Here is a 20468-nt window from a genome sequence, read left to right on the forward strand (position 1 = left end):
CAATGGGAAACAAAAATTTTAAACATGTAGGTAAATCAAAACACACTTGTCTGTATAAAATATTAATTAAAGTGTTCTAATTTGTTGGAAATTTTCTTGTAAAGAACAAAACTACAAATGAATAAATTAATAACTTGTGAGTTGGGAGATGAGATCAGGGTTAAAGGTTTCTAAGGCCCACTGTATTGTTAGGAAGGGAGACAAAGATTTCGAACTAATTTTAGATATTTTTAAGTTAAATGCGGTAAAAGTTTCAAGAGTAAAAGCTTAGGTATAGAATATAGCATCTCAATTAGCAGAGGGAGAAATGGAATAGGAAGACAAAAAAAAAAATCCATGAAATTAAAAAGAGCTGAGAAAGAAAATGAAGCAGAAAAGTCAAGACAAATATCAATAGAAAGCACAAAGTAGGGTAGCAGAAAAAAGTCCAGTCATATTAATAATGATAATAGTAACAGAAAAAAAGATTTTAAAGCAGAATGTGTCATTACAAAATAAAAAGTTCAATTCATTAAGATGATATAACAATTCTGAATTTGCCTGAATATCATGAAATCACTCAAAATATATAAAACGATAACTGATAAAGTTTCTTGAACCAAAATCATAGTGGGGAATTTTTTTAAATTGAAGTATAGTTGATTCACAATGTATTAGTTTCTGGTGTTCAGCAAAGTGATTCAGTTATACATATACATATTCTTTTTCATATTCTTTTCCATTATGGTTTATTACAGGATATGCAATATAGTTCCCTGTGTTATATGACAGGGGACCTTGTTGTTTATACATTCTAGTCTCAAACATATCAATCCAACCCTCCCCCACCCCACAACCACAAGTCTCTTCTCTATGTCTATGAGTCTGCTTCTGTTTCGTAGATATATTCATGTTGTATTTTAGATTCCACATATAAATGCTATCAAATGGTATTTGTCTTTCTCTTTCTAACTTACTTCACTTAGTATGATAATCTCTAGGTCCACCCATGTAGTTGCAAATGGCATTCTTTCTTTTTTTTTTTATAGCTGAGTAATATTCCATCTCATCTTCTTTATTCATTCATCTGTTGATGAACATTTAGGTTGTTTCCATGTCTTGGCTATTGTAAATAGTGCTGCTATGAACATAGGGGTGCATACATCTTTTCAAATTATAGTTTTGTCTGGATATATGTCCAGGACTGGGATTGCTGGATCATATGGCAACTCTGTTTTTAGTTTTTTGAGGAACCTTCATAGTGTTATCCACAGTGGCTGCACCAGTTTACATTCCCACCAGCAGTGTAGGAGGGTTCCCTTTTCTCCACACCATCCCCAGCATTTGTTATTTGTAGCCTTTTTAATGTTGGCCATTCTGACCAGTGTGAAGTGGGACCTCACTGTAGTTTTGATTTGCATTTCTTTAATAATGTTGAGTATCTTTTCATGTATCTATTGGCCATCTGTATGTCTTCTTTGGAGAAATGTCTATTTAGGTCTTCTGCCCATTTTTTGATTTGGTTTTTTGTTATTGAGTTTTATGAGCTATTTGTATAATTTGGAAATTAAGCCCTTGTCAGTCACATAGTTTGCAAATATTTTCTCCCAGTCCGTAGGTTGTCTTTTCATTTTGTTTATGATTTCCTTCGATGTGCAAAAGCTTTTAAGGTTGATTAGGTCTCATTTGCTAATTTTTGCTTTTGTTTCTATTGCCTTGGGAGACTGACCTAAGAAAACACTGGTATAATTTGTCAGAGAATGTCTTGCCTATGTTCTCTTCTAGGAGTTTTATGGTGTCATGTCTTATATGTAAGTCTTTAAGTCACTTTGAGTTTATTTTTGTGTATGGTGTGAAGGTGTGTTCTACTTTCATTGATTTACATGCAGCTGTCCAACTTTCCCAACATAGCGGGGAATTTCAGCACTGCTCCCTCACTTATTTGATAGGACAAACAGAAAAAAGAGTAGTAAATATGCAGAATAATTTTTTTTTTAATTTACAAAGTTAATTAAAATATATATGTAGAACTGTGTGTTCCCAAATTAGAGAAAACACATTCTTTTCAAGTACATGCAGCACATTTATAAAAACTGACCACTTATTTGGACAATAAACCAAGTATCAATAAGTATCAAAGATTCAGTGTCATATAAACTACATTTTCTGACAAAAATAAATTAATTTGGAAAAGAAGAACAAAAAGATAATTTTAAGAAGATTTATTCATTGAGGAATTTAAAAAACAATATTAAGTAATCCATAGATTACGGAAGAAATCATTGTGGAAACTAAGCTATAAATACTTAGAACTGAATGATAATGAAAATGTTAAATATCAAAACAAGAGACTTGCAGTGAAAGCAAAATTTAAAGGGCAATTTAAATACTTATATAATAAAAAACGTTACAAATGAGCTAAATGACTTTGCTTAAGAACTGAGGAAGGAGGGACTTCCCTGGTGGCGCAGTGGTTAAGAATCCGCCTGCCAACACAGGGGACACGGGTTCGAGCCCTGGGCTGGGAAGATCCCACACGCCGCGGAGCAACTAAGCCCGTGCACCACAACTACTGAGCCTGCGCTCTAGAGCCCGCGAGCCAGACACAACTACTGAAGCCTGCGTGCCTAGAGCCCGTGCTCTGCAACAGGAGAAGCCACAGCAATGAGAAGCCCGTGCACCACAACGAAGAGTAGCCCCCACCCGCCGCAACTAGAGGATGCCCGCGCGCAGCAACGAAGACCCAACGCAGCCAAAAATAAATAAATAAATAAATTTATTTTAAAAAAAAAAGAACTGAGGAAGGAACATCAGAATAAAAGCAAAGAAGAAAATAGATAAAATAAGAACATAAATTTTTGAAATAGAAAAAGTGATATAATAAACTTAATTCACTGGGAAAAATTATGTAATAGATAACACTTGGGAAGACAAATCAAGAAAAGCTAAGACAAAGGAAAAAAAGGAATAAAAATGAAACAGAATTGTAGGTGTCTTAGTGATAAAAAGGTAGGAAAACACTAGTGATAAAAAAGGTAAGAAACAACTTTGTTCCAATAGCCATGAAGAAATTGAAATTGTAGTTAAGTCATTCAATTAAAAAAAAATCAGGCTCCGATTGTATTACAGAATAATTGTATAAGACTCCCAAGGAATTGTTCATTCCAATTTTATAAAACTCTCACAGACAATAAGAAAAAGAGTAGTCCCTAATTCATTCTATATGGCCAGTAAAATACTGAATTCAAACAAAAGTATATAAGAATAAAAAGTTACAGGTCAATCTCACTCATGAACTCAGAATCAAAAATCTAAATAAAATATAAGCTGAATTGAACAGAATATTAAAAAGTTAATACATTTGACTGAGCATCTCTGAAACACAACAACAAATTATCATTAGAAAAGTTAACATAATAAAAGAAAAAGAGGGAATTCCCTGGGTGTCCAGTGGTTAGGACTTGGCGTTTTCACTACCACGGGCCTGGATTCTATCCCTGGTCAGGGAACTAAGATCTTGCAAGCCACGTGTGTGGGCAAAAAAAATAAAAATCAAAAGAAAAGAAAAAAGACCTCAACATTTTCATCTCATTAAACATAGGAAAAGCATTTAACTAGCATTTATTGAGGACTTACTTTTTAATAACTACATATTTTCCTTTATTTTTAAAGACTAAACATAAAAATATTTGATAACTTGATAAAATCTAGAGATGTTATATACATTAATTACAGCTATGGAAATAGTAGACACGTGACCAAAATATGGATAGGAACACACAAAAACGAAAATAGTGCCAATGCGAAAGGTATTCCTTTAATATTGTTACCATATTATTTATCCAATAAAAGTGTATTAAAATATTAAACTCCTCATTTTATTTTAAATTTATTTTAATGGTCAAGTCTTAATGATGAGTCTCAGTTCTTATTACACCTTCAGGTATGGTTGCTTTTCATAAATACTAATTCATTGTGTGAATCATATTTTACATTTATTTATATGTTTATCAATTTAAAGAAGAGAAAACAGATGAATTGGCCTGTTTATAATTTCTGACATCATTTTCATATGCATTATCATTTTATCTTTTAATTATGCTAAGCAGTTCAAATGGGTGGAATTTTTCTGTTTTATAGATAAATGAACGCTGATTCCTACAGTGAAATAACTAGGTAAAAGTTATAGTAGTAGATAATAACCCAAATTTAAACCATATTTCATAAATATAATTTCTCCCATGTGCCAGTCCCTGTTAGAGTATACATTGATGATACAGACATTTTAAATTTTTTAATACAGTATTGGTTTTCAAATCAGCAATCTACCTCCCTAGAAAAGATTTGTGGAGTGAATGTAAGTTAGAAAAGATCCATATCCTTGGTGACCTTACCACTCAAGAGTCATATAAATACTGCACAGATCACTACCTGTAGTCACAACTCCTTAATAAAACTTGAAGTTCACAGCATATTATCCTGTCTTACAGTTATATTAAGAGGTTCTGCTAAGGTGATTTAATTGCAGAACTTTGTATACTGTATGACACCATACAAATGCATAGCCTTATTTATGTACTCAAAGCCAGATCTTACACATTTTCCATTAGAATCAGAACCTTAATAAGCAGCCAGCACATGGACAACAGCATTTAGATTTAAAACATTCTAATATACTCAATAAATATACAATCAGCCCAAGGGAAGTTTTCAGAAAGCATTGAGATATTTGTCCTCAACTAATACTAGCAAAAAACAACAGACACATGCAGTCATTTTAGCTGCTGGCTCATAAGAATCTTGAATTTATTTATTCAATTTCCCATTTCTTCCTCTCATTTTTTCTCTCTTCCTATAGATTCAGAGTGATAGTAAGATTTCTATATTCAGTAACACTTTTTCAAGTCTTTAACTTTGTTTAAAACAAGATAAAGAATACAGATTAAGAGGAATTCCCTGCTGGTCCAGAGGTTAGGCCTCGGGACTTTCACTGCTGGGCGCACGTTCGATCCCTCCTCTGGGAATTAAGATCCTGTAAGCCACTTGGCATGGTCAAAGAAAAAAAAAAATTTACTGTTGTTAAGAATACAGATTAAGGTTCTAATCCTGGCTTCATTTATTCAAACATTTGGAGTACCTACCACATGCCAGGCACTGTGCTCGGCTCTGGGGGAAAAAAATAACAGATTGGCTTCTGCTCTCATGTTCCTTATTTTCTGTGTGCAGTTGAGCATTGTAGTTAATCTTCTTTAGCTTGTATCTTGATTTATAACAATACAGTCTTGATGTAAAGATTAAATATGGTTATCTATGCAATGAACATAGCATGGAGCCTAAAATAAGATATGGTAAGTATAAAAATAGATTAAAAAAAATTTTTTACTGAAGTCTATAACAATTTTTATCATTTTATCTTAAATAAGAGTGTGCAATGTTGCAGCAGAAATAGGGAAATAAGTTTACAAACGGTCATTCTTTAAAACTAAAGCTTAGGGTTATGGGACTTAGGTTTATGGGTCAATATTATGACTTGTGTGGGTAGAACTCTTCATTGGGTTATGCTTCTTGAAAAAAGACTTTTAGGTAACTAACAGAAGGAATCGCCTTTCTTCCTGCATTAATGGCAAATTAAATCTAAAAGATGGTCTATATGGATTAGAGCTAGAAAAAGGAATCAAACCACAGGAAATACAAACTTGCTTGTGTTAACCCAGGATCATCTGGAAAAGTGTACTTGATAGCGGAACAGTAGTTTACTCCAGGTTTCACTATAGAATAAAAAATTCTACAAGATTATACAACTCCTTTTGCTCTAATTCCATTTTTGGAATTAGAAGAATCTTGCAACCAACTAATTTTGTTATGGAAAAAAAATCTTGATGAACAGAAAGTTATATTCCCCCTAATAAAAATGAATAAATCATTCTTAAGTTTGGTGATTGGCAATCACTCTGCTGGTAGTGGAGCATCTGGGTAAACTCACAAAATTAGGTTCCTACACACACTAAACAAATATTCTAAACTGTCCCCATAGGGCAGCTAACAAGGACAAAGTGGGAGAATTTAACTATTTTAGTCTCAACACTTCATTCAACATGAGGCAACTGTAACACCAAGGTTGTGATTTATTAACCTAGTCAATGGCAGAAGCAGCACTAATTCAGAAGTTTTTCTTTTACCATCAAATGCTAAATTAATATCCAAAGGCATATATTTGTATTTACCATGCTGTAAAATTTTTTTCTTAAGTCAATGCTTTAAATTACTGTATGATCTTTCAATGTGCAGAAATGAGAAACAAAATTTCGGAATAACACAATTTTAATACATGTTGACACTGGTTAATTGGTTAGAACGTTAGGTTAACAAGGCCAAAGTCCAGGGTTTCAAGTCCAACTAGGCCAGTTGGCTTTCCAAACCATTTCTGACAGCACATGTTGTTGGTTAAAGAAATCACTTCTGGGGATTTAAAAAAACCCAAGAAAAACCTGCAAAAGTAAGGCATTAATAATATAAAAAAGGTGTCTTGTTTGTCACTTTAAAGCTGCATTTTCTTTGACAAGCACATATCTTTTCAACATTATTAGAAATGCGCCTTCTAGAATGCAAACTATTGTTAACTCCATGGCTTTAGGCAGGATACTTCCAATGTTACCTCCTCTATCCAGAAAATCCATGGCACTACAAGCCGGTTACTTTACATATTTGTAATTAAGTTACAATTACACCTATTATATATTAGGACCTACAATAATATTTTGGACACATGAAAGTACAGGACATTTGGTGAGAACACTGGGATTTTAATTTTGTAAACTGTATATTCGAGTGCTCAGTTACAGAACGTTGCCCATAGAGAACTGGGGCCTGGGCTGAGAACTTGTCTCTGCCCAAATGCAATATCACGTACTACTCCCAAGAGACAGCAACAGGTCTGTCCAGATGCTAAGACCAGGGACTTCGAAATCTCCATCTTGAGCCTTACAGGACTTCAGGGCAGTAAAAACTTCATCTTTCAGAGGTGGAGGGGCCTGACAGAGGCTTTGAAACCTGCTCAACAACTCCTCCCAGGGCACATCCTGGGACTCAGTTCCAATCCAAAGGCCTTTCTGAAGGCTGTAGCGCAGCTGTCGACCCCAGTCTGTTAGCAGGCCCAGATAGACCCGGGAGAGCTCTGCATGGCGCCCCGCCACCGAAGTTAAAAGCCCGGCTGGGAGGCTGCGGCAAAAAGCAACCATGACATCCGATTTCCCCAGAAGCCAGCGAAGCAGCTCTTGACCCTCCTCTCCCGGAGTTCTGGGGCTGCCTAGTTCCAATTCCTCTTCTTGGGGCCGGGGAGACGACGGCGGCAGCAACAGCGCGGCCGCTACCACCTTCAGGAAGTTGTTCTGGGGCGAGCGCTCCCACAGGCTGCTGAGAAGCCTACCAGGGCCCCCTGCCTCGGCCTCCCCCACCTCCTGCAGACGCCTCAGCAGCAGCTCCGCCTGGGTCTTCATCAGTGAGTCCTCCTGAAGGACCGGGTTCTCTCCATAGGCGTTGAAGCGCAGCATGTGAATAGCGGCCCGGCGGCGGGCGAGGCGGGCCAGGCTGCCTTGGAGCGTCTCCTCCTCGGCGTCCGGGACGCCAGGGCCGGGAAAGAGCTGCTGCAGCAGGTAGTGAAAGGAGGCATCCCCGAGGGCCGGGTTCGCCAGCAGTCGCAGGGACAGCAGCTGGTCGCAGTGCCCCAAGGCCTGGAAGTTCGCCAACCCCGGGGCTGGAGCAGGCCCAGAGTCGCCGGGCTGCTTCCACTGGTTTTGCAGTCGCCGCTCCAGAGCCTTGCTAATGCGGGCATGGCGGCCAAAGCGCTTGTGGATGTGGCGCAGGTAGCGAGCCCACTGTAGGGCCCTGCGCACGGTCGCGGGGTCCCAGGTGCTGACGTGGGTCGTGCGGGACACAGCCAGAACCTCAGAGAAGCGCTCCAGGTGCTGCAAGAGCGGTTCCATGGAGCGCGCTAGGGCCTTACTTCCGCCTTCACCTTGGAGCCGGGTGCTCTCTGCGTGCTTGATTGGCGTGTTGGTGAAACGATACGCCTCTCTGCAATGCTATTGGGTAAGATCCCTGTCAATCTGACAGCGGCTTTAATCCGGGAACCTGCGCTCCGAGAAACGTAAGCCCCGGGAAAGTGCTCTTGGTTTTAATTTTGGTGTAGATATTGAGGAGGCTCATACGGGGAGGGGGGGGGCGGAGAATAAAGGGGGGCTAGGATTAGAGAATTCCTGGAGCCACGTGGGAGACGCTGTTAGTTACGGAGGTCTTCGTGCTTCCTTTCGCTTTATAAACATCTCTAGTAGAAGTTTCCTGAGTTTTGCGTGAGTGAATCTGTGTTAAGGTTTATCGTAATTGGGGAAAGCCAGACACGGGCTGTTACATATAAGAAAATGTAATTAAATAAAAATTTTGGTTCAATTCAGTTTAGTAGAAAGGTACTGACTTCCAATTAAGTAATACCAGACACTATGCTAAAGTCTGGGCCTTGACCTTGTCCTTTCATTATTAGAACTTGAATCCTTTAAGTGAAACTTAAAGATTAATACTTTATTAAAATAGTAAAGGAACTTAAATTTTATTTCAAAGTTTCACTATTTTTTGTTTTGTTTTTGTAATTCTCAAGGCAGAATAACTTAATTGACTCTTATTTCACACAAACAACTAATTGAACTAAGTGGCATTTAACGGCATATAACAAAAACAAATGCTTGTCTAAAGATTGTGGGGAGGGGGAGGGGGAAGAAGAAACCACTTCTGGAATGTCATCTGGATTATTCACTCATTTATGTGTTCTACAAATGTTTATCTGCCAACCTGTAGGGGTTTCGTTCAGAAACCTACAACAATTTCTAATCTACTGAAGTTGATGACACAATAACTCATTTGAGCTGAGTTTGTTTCCAGTAAAGACAACCAAGCAAAAGTATTCTAATAAGTAGTCGGAAATGGTGTTTTGTTTTGTTTTGCTTTAACAAAAAGGAGAAGAGAAACAAATTTAACAGAGGAAGAGTCATTTTTCATTTATTAACTTTTTTAAAAAAATGAATAAAGCAGTGGTGTTCATGCTGTTAATTCAGTTTTAGGATCTGATATTTATCACTTAGCCTAAACTCTCAGTTGGTCTGTAGCGGTTACTTGATTTTATCTTTGTCTTGGATACTAGAAACTTTGAGCCAAATGTGCAGTCTACTTTTAGCAAATGCACAGGCTTCACCAATTTATTCTTAAATTGAGCACTTATTATGTCACATAGTGTAAGATACTAGGGATTTATTTGTAAATAAATAGATGTTGTCCTTGTCCTGGTGGAGTTCATTTCCTAGCATTTAAGAGCAAAATTAAACAGATAACCTCAAATGTGATAGGAGGCTATAATGAAGGTGGATCTCCAAGACTTAGGTGATGGAGAAGGCCTCCCTCTGTAAGAAACTGACTTTCTCCTGATAGCCCAAAGATGAGTGTTGAAAAAAGTTTTCAAGGTCTAGGGAACAGTTAATTTACAGGTACCTGAGTTGAGAGAGTCCAGTCCATTCAAGGAGGTGAAAAAAGTCCAAAAAAACTGCCTTCAGTTCGGGATGGGAGTGAGACCTTATGGCAGGAATTGTGCAGATTAGCTTCAGATCTTTCCACTTATTTAAAATCTTATCTAAAATCCCTGCTTGGGTATTATAATATGTAAATTTTTGCATATTTCACATTCGCTTATTTTCATTAAATGAACACAATGTCTGTGAAATTTTCCCCTTTAGAAGAAAGAAAAGCCTAGGGTTTGGAGCGTCTCCTCAATGTTCCATTTAATCAACAAAATTCAATGATCATTTATAAAGCTTCTACTACATGTAAAGTATTAGGGATTGAAAAAATGATTATGACAAGGTCCTTCGCTTCAAGAAACCTACCTTCTTGAGGCAGGGGTGGAAGGGGCACAAAAACACTGAACTATAATGCAATTCAGATTTTATGTGTTTAAAAAATTGTAAGAATGATGCGATGAGAGACCAGATATAAATTGACAGGAGAGTTCAAGGAAGGCTTTACAAAGGACTGATACTTCGTGTAGGCCTTAAACTATCAAGAAATACAGGAAAATGCAAGTGAGAAAAATAACATAAGGTAAAACATATAAGGATGTTAACCTGTACAGTGTGTGCTACAAATACTAGTACAAATCTCCCATATCTTCATTATGATTCCTAAATTTCTGGGATACAGTAAATTAGGACAGAGACTGGAAGGCCACATTTCGGGAGATTTCATTAAAATATGATATCAATCAAACCATGAGAGTTAAGCATCATAAACAACTAAGCATCAGAAAAAGAGACATTCACATAAAGTTTACCTCATAGGGTTCTGCTGAGGATTAAATGAAATAATAAATGTGAAATGCCATCCTTGGTATTTTAGCTGTCTTTTAATATTCATTCTGTTATTACCCCCACCCTCTTTGCATAATAAAGATGCAATTTGGAGTACTGACTCCAGCTCAGCTCAAGGGGTAGGCCAGTTTGAGCCAATCATGTTAATCCACCCCTCTCTTAATTCAGTAATTAATTTAGGAACCCAGTCTTAAGCCTATCGATGTATAGCATTTTCTTTTTTTTTTTTTCAGAGACAATATAGAACTTTTATTTTTCTGAAACATCGAGAAGTAGTTGCCAGTGACATAATAAAACATCACCCTGAATACCGTGTTTATTATAAATATGAAATTTTTCCTACATAGCTTAATATAACCATCAATGATAGGAAATTAACATCAATGTATTATTATCATTTAATCATCAGACCCTGTGCAAAGTTATCTAGTTGTCTCAATAATGTTTTTGTTTTTATTAAACTATACTTGATTTACAATATTATATTAGTTTCAGCATAGTGATTCAGTATTATTATAGTTTATACTTCATTAAAAATTATTACAAGATAATGACTAAAATTCCCTGTGCTATACAATATATCCTTGTTGCTTATTTATTTTATTTTATTTTTTTGGTCTTTTATTTTTTTAATTATTTTTTTGAATTTTTGAATTTTATTTTATTTTTTTATACACCAGGTTCTTATTAGTTATCCCTTTTATACATATTAGTGTATATATGTCAATCCCAATCTCCCAATTCATCCCACCAACCCCCCCCCCACCCCCGCCGCCGCTTTCCCCCCTTGGTGTCCATACGTTTTTTCTCTACATTTGTGTCTCAATTTCTGCTGTGCAAACCGGTTCATCTGTACCGTTTTTCTAGGTTCCACATACATGCGTTAATATATGATATTTGTTTTTCTCTTTCTGACTTACTTCACTCTGTATGACAGTCTCTAGATCCATCCACGTCTCTACAAATGACTCAATTTCATTCCTTTTTATGGCTGAGTAATATTCCATTGTATATATGTACCACATCTGCTTTATCCATTTGTCTGTTGATGGGCATTTAGGTTGCTTCCATGACCTGGCTGTTGTAAATAGTGCTGCAATGAACATTGGGGGGCATGTGTCTTTTTGAATTATGGTTTTCTCTGGGTATATGGCCAGTAATGGGACTACTGGGTCATATGGTAGTTCTATTTTTAGTTTTTTAAGGAACCTCCATACTGTTCTCCATAGTGGCTCTATCAATTTACATTCCCACCAACAGTGCAAGAGTGTTCCCTTTTCTCCACACCCTCTCCAGCATTTGTTATTTGTAGATTTTCTGATGATGCCCATTCTAACTGGTGTGAGGTGACACCTCATTGTAGTTTTGATTTGCATTTCTCTAATAATTAGTGATGTTGAGCAGCTTTTCATGTGCTTCTTGGCCATCTGTATGTCTTCTTTGGAGAAATGTCTATTTAGGTCTTCTGCCCATTTTTGGATTGGGTTATTTGTTTTTTTAATATTGAGCTGCATGAGCTGTTTATATATTTTGGAGATTAATCCTTTGTCCGTTGATTGATTTGCAAATATTTTCTCCCATTCTGACAGTTGTCTTTTTGTCTTGTTTGTAGTTTCCTTTGCTTTGCAAAAGCTTTGAAGTTTCATTAGGTCCCATTTGTTTATTTTTGTTTTTATTTCCATTCCTCTAGGAGGTGGATCAAAAAATATCTTGCTGTGATTTATGTCAAAGAGTATTCTTCCTATGTCTTCCTCTAAGAGTTTTATAGTGTCTAGTCTTACATTTAGGTCTCTAATCCATTTTGAATTTATTTTTGTGTATGGTGTTAGGGAGTCTCTAATCCATTTTGAATTTATTTTTGTGTATGGTGTTAGGGAGTGTTCTAATTTCATTCTTTTACATGCAGGTGTCCAGTTTTCCCAGCACCACTTACTGAAGAGACTGTCTTTTCTCCGTTGTATATCCCTGCCTCCTTTGTCATAGATTAGTTGACCATAGGTGCGTGGGTTTATCTCTGGGCTTTCTATCCTTTTCCACTAATCTATATTTCTTTTTTTGTGGCAGTACCATATTGTCTTGATTACTGTAGCTTTGTAGTATAGTCTGAAGTCAGGGAGTCTGGTTCCTCCAGCTCCGTTTTTTTCCCTCAAGACTGCTTTGGCTATTCGGGGTCTTTTGTGTCTCCATTCAAATTTTAAGATTTTTTTGTTCTAGTTCTGTAAAAATTGCCATTGGTAATTTGGTAGGGATTGCATTGAATCTGTAGATTGCTTTGGGTAGTATAGTCATTTTCACAATATTGATTCTTCCAATCCAAGAACATGGTGTATCTCTCCATCTGTTGGTGTCATCTTTAATTTCTTTCATCAGTGTCTTATAGTTTTCTGCATACAGGTCTTTTGTCTCCCTAGGTAGGTTTATTCCTAGGTATTTTATTCTTTTTGTTGCAATGGTAAATGGGAGTGTTTCCTTAATTTCTCTTTCAGATTTTTCATCATTAGTGTATAGGAATGCAAGAGATTTCTGTGCATTAATTTTGTATCCTGCAACATTACCAAATTCATTGATTAGCTCTAGTAGTTTTCTGGTGGCATCTTTAGGATTCTCTATGTATAGTATCATGTCATCTGCAGACAGTGACAGTTTCACATCTTCTTTTCCAATTTGTATTCCTTTTATTTCTTTTTCTTCTCTGCTGTGGCTAGGACTTCCAAAATTATGTTGAATAACAGTGGTGAGAGTGGACATCCTTGTCTTGTTCCTGATCTTAGAGGAAATGCTTTCAGTTTTTCACCATTGAGAATGATGTTTGCTGTGGGTTTGTCATATGTGGCCTTTATTATGTTGAAGTAGGTTCCCTCTCTGCCCACCTTATGGAGAGTTTTTAACATAAATGGGTGTTGAATTTTGTCAGAAGCTTTATCTGCATCTATTGAGACGATCATATGGTTTTTATTCTTCAGTTTGTTAATATGGTGATTCACATTGATTGATTTGCGTATATTGAAGAATCCTTGCATCCCTGGGATAAATCCCATTTGATCATGGTGTATGATCCTTTTAATGTGTTGTTGGATTCTGTTTGCTAGTATTTTGTTGAGGATTTTTGCATGTATGTTCTTCAGTGAAATAGGTCCGTAATTTTCTTTTTCTATAGTATCTTTGTCTGGTTTTGGTATCAGGGTGATGGTGGCCTCATAGAATGAGTTTGGGAATGTTCCTTCCTCTGCAGTTTTTTGGAAGAGTTTGAGAAGCATCGGTGTTAGCTCTTCTCTAAATGTTTGATAGAATTCACCTGTGAAGCCATCTGGTCCTAGACTTTTTGTTTGTTGGAAGATTTTTAATCACAGTTTCAATTTCATTACTTGTGATTGGTGTGTTCATATTTTCTGTTTCTTCCTGGTTCAGTCTTGGAAGGTTATACCTTTCTAAGAATTTGTCCATTTCTTTGGCATAGCGTTGCTTGTAGTAGTTAGTCTCTTAGGATGCTTTTTATTTCTGCGGTGTCTGTTGTCACTTCTACTTTTTCATTTCTCATTTTATTGATTTGGGTCCTCTCCCTCTTTTTCTTGATGAGTTTGGCTAATGGTTTATCAATTTTGTTTATCTTCTCAAAGAAACAGCCTTTAGTTTTATTGATCTTTGCTATTGTTTTCTTTGTTTCTATTTCATTTATTACTGCTCTGATCTTTATGATTTCTTTCCTTCTGCTAACTTTGGGTTTTGTTTGTTCTTCTTTCTCTAGTTCCTTTAGGTGAAAGTTTAGATTGTTTATTTGTGATTTTTCTTGTTTCTTGAGGTAGGCATGTATTTCTATAAACTTCCCTCTTAGAACTGCTTTTGCTTCATCCGTATGTTTTGGATTGTCGTGTTTTCATTGTCATTTGTTTCTAGGTATTTTTTGATTTCCTTTTTGATTTCTTCAGTGATCTCTTGGTTATTTAGTAACGTATTGTTTAGACTCCATGTGTTCGTGTTTTTTACATTTTTTTCCCCGTAATTGATTTCTAATCTCATAGTGTTGTGGTCAGAAAAGATGCTTGATATGATTTCAATTTTCTTAAATTTACTGAGGCTTGATTTGTGGCCCAAGATGTGATCTATCCTGGAGAATGTTCCGTGCACACTTGAGAAGAACGTGTAATCTGCTGTTTTTGGATGGAATGTCCTATAAATATCAATTATATCTATCTGGTCTATTGTGTCATTTAAAGCTTGTTTTTCCTTATTAATTTTATGTTTGGATGGTCTGTCCATTGGTGTAAGTGAGGTGTTAAAGTCCCCCACTATTATTGTGTCACAGTCGATTTCCTCTTTTATAGCTGTTAGCAGTTGCCTTATGTATTGAGGTGCTCCTATGTTGGGTGCATATATATTTATAATTGTTATATCTTCTTCTTGGATTGACCCCTTGATCATTATGTAGTGTCCTTCCTTGTCTCTTGTAACATTCTTTATTTTAAAGTCGATTTTATCTGATATGAGTATTGCTACTCCAGCTTTCATTTGATTTCCATTTGCATGGAATATCTTTTTCCATCCCCTCACTTTCAGTCTGTATGTGTCCCTAGGTCTGAAGTGGGTCTGTTGTAGACAGCATATATATGGGTCTTGTTTTTGTATCCATTCAGCAAGCCTGTGTCTTTTGGTTGGAGCATTTAATCCATTCATGTTTAAGGTAATTATTGATATGTATGTTCCTATGACCATTTTCTTAATTGTTTTGGGTTTGTTTTTGTAGGTCCTTTTCTTCTCTTGTGTTTGCCACTTAGAGAAGTTCCTTTAGCATTTGTTGTAGAGCTGGTTTGGTGGTTCTGAATTCTCTTAGCTTTTGCTTGTCTGTAAAGCTTTTGATTTCTCCATCAAATCTGAATGAGATCCTTGCTGGGTAGAGTAATCTTGGTTGTAGGTTTTTCGCTATCATCACTTTAAATATGTCATGCCACTCCCTTCTGGCTTGTAGAGTTTCTGCTGAGAAATCAGCTGTTAACCTTATGGGAGTTCCCTTGTATGTTATTTGTTGTTTTTCCCTTGCTGCTTTCAATAATTTTTCTTTGTCTTTAATTTTTTCCAATTTGATTACTATGTGTCTCGGTGTGTTTCTCCTTGGGTTTATCCTGTATGGGACTCTCTGTGCTTCCTGGACTTGGGTGGCTATTTCCTTTCCCATGTGAGGAAAGTTTTCAACTATAATCTCTTCAAATATTTTCTGTGGTCCTTTCTCTCTCTCTTCTCCTTCTGGAACCCCTATAATGCGAATGTTGTTGCGTTTAATGTTGTCCCAGAGGTCTCTTAGGCTGTCTTCATTTCTTTTCATTCTTTTTTCTTTAGTCTGTTCCACAGCAGTGCATTCCACCATTCTGTCTTCGAGGTCACTTATCCGTTCTTCTGCCTCAATTATTCTGCTATTGATTCCTTCTAGTGTATTTTTCATTTCAGTTATTGTATTGTTCATCTCTGTTTGTTTGTTCTTTAATTCTTCTAGGTCTTTGTTAACCATTTCTTGCATCTTCTCAATCTTTGCCTCCGTTCTTTTTGCGAGGTCCTGGATCATCTTCACTGTTATTATTCTGAATTCTTTTTCTGGAAGGTTGCCTATCTCCACTTCATTTAGTTGTTTTTCTGGGGTGTTATCTGTTCCTTCATCTGGTACATAGCCCACTGCTTTTTCATCCTGTGTCTCTTTCTGTGAATGTGGTTTTTGCTCCACAGGCTGCAGGATTGTCCTTCTTGCTTCTTCTGTCTGCCTTCTGATGGATGAGGCTATCTAAGAGGCTTGTGCAAGTTTCCTGATGGGAGGGTTGGTGGTGGGTAGAGCTGGCTGTTTCTCTGGTGGGCAGAACTCAGTAAAACTTTAATCCACTTGTCTGCTGATGGGTGGGGCTAGGTTCCCTCCCTGTTGGTTATTTGGCCTGAGGCGACCCAACACTGGAGACTACCTGGGCTCTTTGGTGGGGCTAATGGCGGATTCTGAGAGGGCTCATGCCAAGGAGTACTTCCCAGAATTTCTGCTGCCAGTGTCCTTGTCCTCACGGTGAGACACATCCACCCCCTGCCTCTGCAGGAGACCTTCCAACACTAGTAGGTAGGTCTGGTTCAATCTCCTGTGGGGGTCACTGCTCCTTCTCCTGGGTCCCGATGCGCACACTACTTTGTGTGTGCCCTCCAAGAGTGGAGTGTCTGTTTCCCCCTGTCCTGTCAAAGTCCTGTAGTCAAATCCCCCTAGCCTTCAAAGTCTGATTCTCTAGGAATTCCTTCTCCCGTTGGGAAGCCTGATGTGGGGCTCAGAACCAGGTTGGGAAGCCTGACGTGGGACTCAGAACCTTCACTCTAGTGGGTGGACTTCTGTGGTATAAGTGTTCTCCAGTTTGTGAGTCACCCACCCAATAATTATGGGGTTTGATTTTATTGTGATTGCGCCCCTCCTACCATCTCACTGTGACTTCTCCTTTGTCTTTGGATGTTGGGTATCTTTTTTGGTGAGTTCCAGTGTCTTCCTTTCAATGATTGTTCAGCAGTTAGTTGTGATTCCAGTGCTCTCGCAAGAGGGAGTGAGAGCACGTCCTTCTACTCCGCCATCTTGAACCAATCTTCAGCATTTTCTAATGACAAATTTGTTCAGAAATGGCCAGATGAATCAATTCCAATCAGTTAGGCCTAGGTGATTACTTTTCTTCTCAGAGTTGGTAGATCATGCACATTCATCAATATGAAGAGATAGTCATATTAGACAATGTAGGTGTATATAAGCTGGGTATCAAACATGCTTAAGAGATTGTTTATTCCTCTTCATGTTGTATATTTGTATTAGGCCCAAAGCTACCAGAGCCCTCTTCTTCCTTGAGCCAATAGAATCTCATAATCACAAGGAATACATTGGATTAAGACAACTCTCAAACTAACCCTGTTTAAGATTATAACCCTATATATTCCCAATTTTTTTTCTTGCCAGTTTTATTTTCTATTGCTTTCAACTAAATGCACCCAACTAATACCAGTCCTTCAGAACATTGTGTGGTGTGTGGTGCATATAAACACTCAGTAAACATTGGCTATTGTTGTTAATGTTATATAAGCCTCCGAAGTGTACATCTTCCCATGTCTTCTCCAAATTCTACTCCTCCCTAGTATAAAAGAGCCACCACCAACACCCTATGGCCAGAGGTAGAGAAAATTTTAGCAAAGAAACATACAGCTTGATGCTGCAATATTCACTGTTGGTCCTGAGACGTTTTGATTACAGTCTTTTCCAATGGACTATTAAGACTTGAAAAATCGAGTTCATTCCATGCTCTAGGTTAGGTCTAATTTTTTAGTTATTTTAAGATATGGATTAAGTCAGAAATTATAGGACACTATGGAACTGGGAGACCAATGAAAACAAAGTATTCTGATGTCCCTTTATTTTACTTTGAACCATATTATATTGACACACTTATTTCAACTTTATATTGACACACTTATTTCAGCCCTCTGCTTGTTGAAATAATATTTTTCTATACGAACAAGCAGACCTGGACTCTACATCTTCAGGCAGGGTAGACCTGAAGGGTTTTTGTCTCATTCCAGAATCTGCTTCATGGAAGGAAAGTGCTTTGACTTTTTTACAATCACTCTGAGGGCAAATACTATGGGCAATGATTACACCTGATCCTAACTCTGTTACTTCATTCAAGACTGGAGTAAGAGTAGGTCTCTCTATGTTCTTTAGTAGCAACAATAAATAGCAAGCTGGCACAACTTTTGAAGAGAGATTTCTTATAGGAACTTTGCAAACATATTTGCCATTTTTTTGTGACAATGCAAACTATATTTCTTAGAGGTGACTATAGATCTTAGTGGGAGTTGCTTCTACAAAATCAAAATTTCTTTGTGTTACTTGTTTCCCTTACGAAGGGGGTAAATCATCAAATGAATTATAATGGACAGAGGATGTTAGACAGGTATAGGGTAATCTGATAATTAACTTTCCAGGAACAAATGGCCTTGTCCTACATCCTATGTTATTATAACTAGTCCCTGATCAGATTGTAGAACCTCATACCAAATCTCAAAAATATTAAATTTGTATACCTGATAAGAAAAAAAAACCCAACAGTGTTGATCTTTTTACCCTTTGGAATTGTTTTCATAAAGGTAACTGACTATAACTAAGCAAATGTTTTTTCTGGGTCTCAAGCTTCCCAATCAGTGTACAGTAGTAAAGGTTACAATCGTATGTCTGAAATATTAACCTCCTTTGGCCTTGGGGCATATGAATGAAGTCTGGGAGGCTGGAGTCATTACTGAGATAATGAGAGATCTGATAACCATTCTTCAGTCCTTCTTTGGACATGCTCTGCCACCTGGGCATCTACTCAGTGTCTAGAGTGAGTGCACGGTGCAGCCCATCAAGAAGTTAATGGAGGAGTTCTAGATGTCCACAAGGACAGGGCAAACCCTAGTGAGTTCAGAGGAAGGTGTTGGAGGAAGGGTTAGAGGATGAGATCTCCTTGTGGGCACAGATCTGGATGATGGCTCCAAATCTCTGTTTTCACAAATTTGAGGCACTCCTTTCCATTTGCAGTGGATGTGACTTTAAGTGGCCTCAAAGCTAGCAGCAGAAGGACTGCCCTGACAATGCATGTGTACTCTGAAAATTAGAACTTCATTAAAACTTCAGAACACCTGATTTGAATTGTTTTTTGGACTTGAAATTCATTTTCATCATCACAGTATACGTTTAACATATTGCCTTCATAAGAAAAGAAAAAAGAGCTTTTCTTTAAATATAATCTCATTCTTATAAATTTTAAAAGGCTATAAAAATGGTTTTACTTATTTTACCAACAACATTTCTAGTCAATGGTGACTCAAGAATATGAAGAGAACTTTGTTAAGGTCTTGATCAGGAATTGTGACTGACCATTTCAAGCATAAAAAGCAATACTAAAAAAAATAACGAAAGCAAGCTTAATTTTCCTATTTAAAAAATTCAGTTTTAATTGTTGTTGGGAAGTTTCATATAAATTTAATATGTAGAATCATGTCTATTCATAGTACAAAGAGAGTGCAAAAAAATATTTTTTTCACCAAGACTTTTACCTATAGATCTTCCTCAACTTACGATGGAGTTGTCCCATTAAACCCATCATAAGCTAAAAATATCTTAAGTTCATCAAAAATGAATTTAATACTCCTAACCTGCCAAACATTATGGCTTAGCCTCACCTACCTTAAATGTGCTCAGAACACTTACATTAGCCTCCAGTTGAGCAAATCATATAACACAAAGCCTATTTTATAATAAAGCATTGACTATCTCATGACATTTATTGAACACTGTACTATACTAAAAAAAACCCAGAGTGGTTGTATGGGTTCAGTGTATTGGTGGTTGACCCTCGTGATTGCATGGCTGACCGGGAGGTGTCGCTCGCTGCTGCTGCCCAGCGTCATAAGAGAGTATCAGACCACATATCTCTAGCCCATGAAAAGATCAAAATTCAAAATTCAAAGTATGAATCTACTGAATACATATCACTTTTGCACCATTGTAAAGTCAAAAAATCATAAGTAGAACCATTGTAAATTCGGGATTGTTTGTATGCATCCCAAATCCTCTGATTGACTGACATGTGCCATAACGTAAAAAAAGATTGGAAAGCACTGCTCTAACATAGGCATTCTAACACAATTAGCTAAGGAAAAATGGCAAAATAAAGGGCACTGCAATTCAAATTAAGCTTGCCTTAAATTTCTACAAATAGGACAGGAAGAAAATTAGTTGGCTAGTTATTCTCCATTTGTCCTTCCCATGTCACCCCATCCATTTTCTCCTTTCTTTCCCTATTCTGTGCAGAGGACTGGCTTGATCCTTATTGACTCTGTCAGCCTTATTCCCTTGCCCTCTGACTTGCCACTGAATCGACCAGTGAGAGGCATTAGCAATCAGAAAGAGGAGAGGGATGTAGGGTTTTCTTCCTCTGCTCTCTGCTAAGGCATCAGGATTCTGGTTCTTTCATTTAAAAATGCCATGAGGCCTCCCTGAGCCTCTGATACCACCTATTATTCTCTGCAGCCCTTCCTGCTGTTGCTAATCCC

At 37.2% G+C, this 20468-nt stretch overlaps 2 protein-coding genes across 2 annotated transcripts in view; one reads left to right on the forward strand and one right to left on the reverse strand.

The window, feature by feature from the left end:
* Window positions 1-6282: 6282 nt before the first annotated feature.
* FANCF (FA complementation group F) lies at window positions 6283-7999 on the reverse strand. The gene has a single exon (XM_068555067.1). The coding sequence runs from the start codon at window positions 7959-7961 to the stop codon at window positions 6882-6884; it is 1080 nt and encodes a 359-aa protein (XP_068411168.1). The 5' UTR covers window positions 7962-7999; the 3' UTR covers window positions 6283-6881.
* Window positions 8000-8090: 91 nt separating this feature from the next.
* The window catches only part of GAS2 (growth arrest specific 2), a 159788-nt gene continuing 147410 nt past the window's right edge, over window positions 8091-20468 (forward strand). The window contains exon 1 of the mRNA XM_068555978.1: window positions 8091-8125. The gene's annotated coding sequence lies outside the window, so the exon portion shown is untranslated. The remainder of the gene's footprint in view (window positions 8126-20468) is intronic.

This window comes from Eschrichtius robustus, chromosome 11, assembly GCF_028021215.1.
Source record: "Eschrichtius robustus isolate mEscRob2 chromosome 11, mEscRob2.pri, whole genome shotgun sequence".
Classification (NCBI taxonomy): Eukaryota; Metazoa; Chordata; class Mammalia; order Artiodactyla; family Eschrichtiidae; genus Eschrichtius; species Eschrichtius robustus.

What these genes read in the sequence shown, in the direction of transcription:
- FANCF (XM_068555067.1), bottom strand. Translation starts at nt 7,961, where the DNA reads ATGGAACCGCTCTTGCAGCACCTGGAGCGCTTCTCTGAGGTTCTGGCT.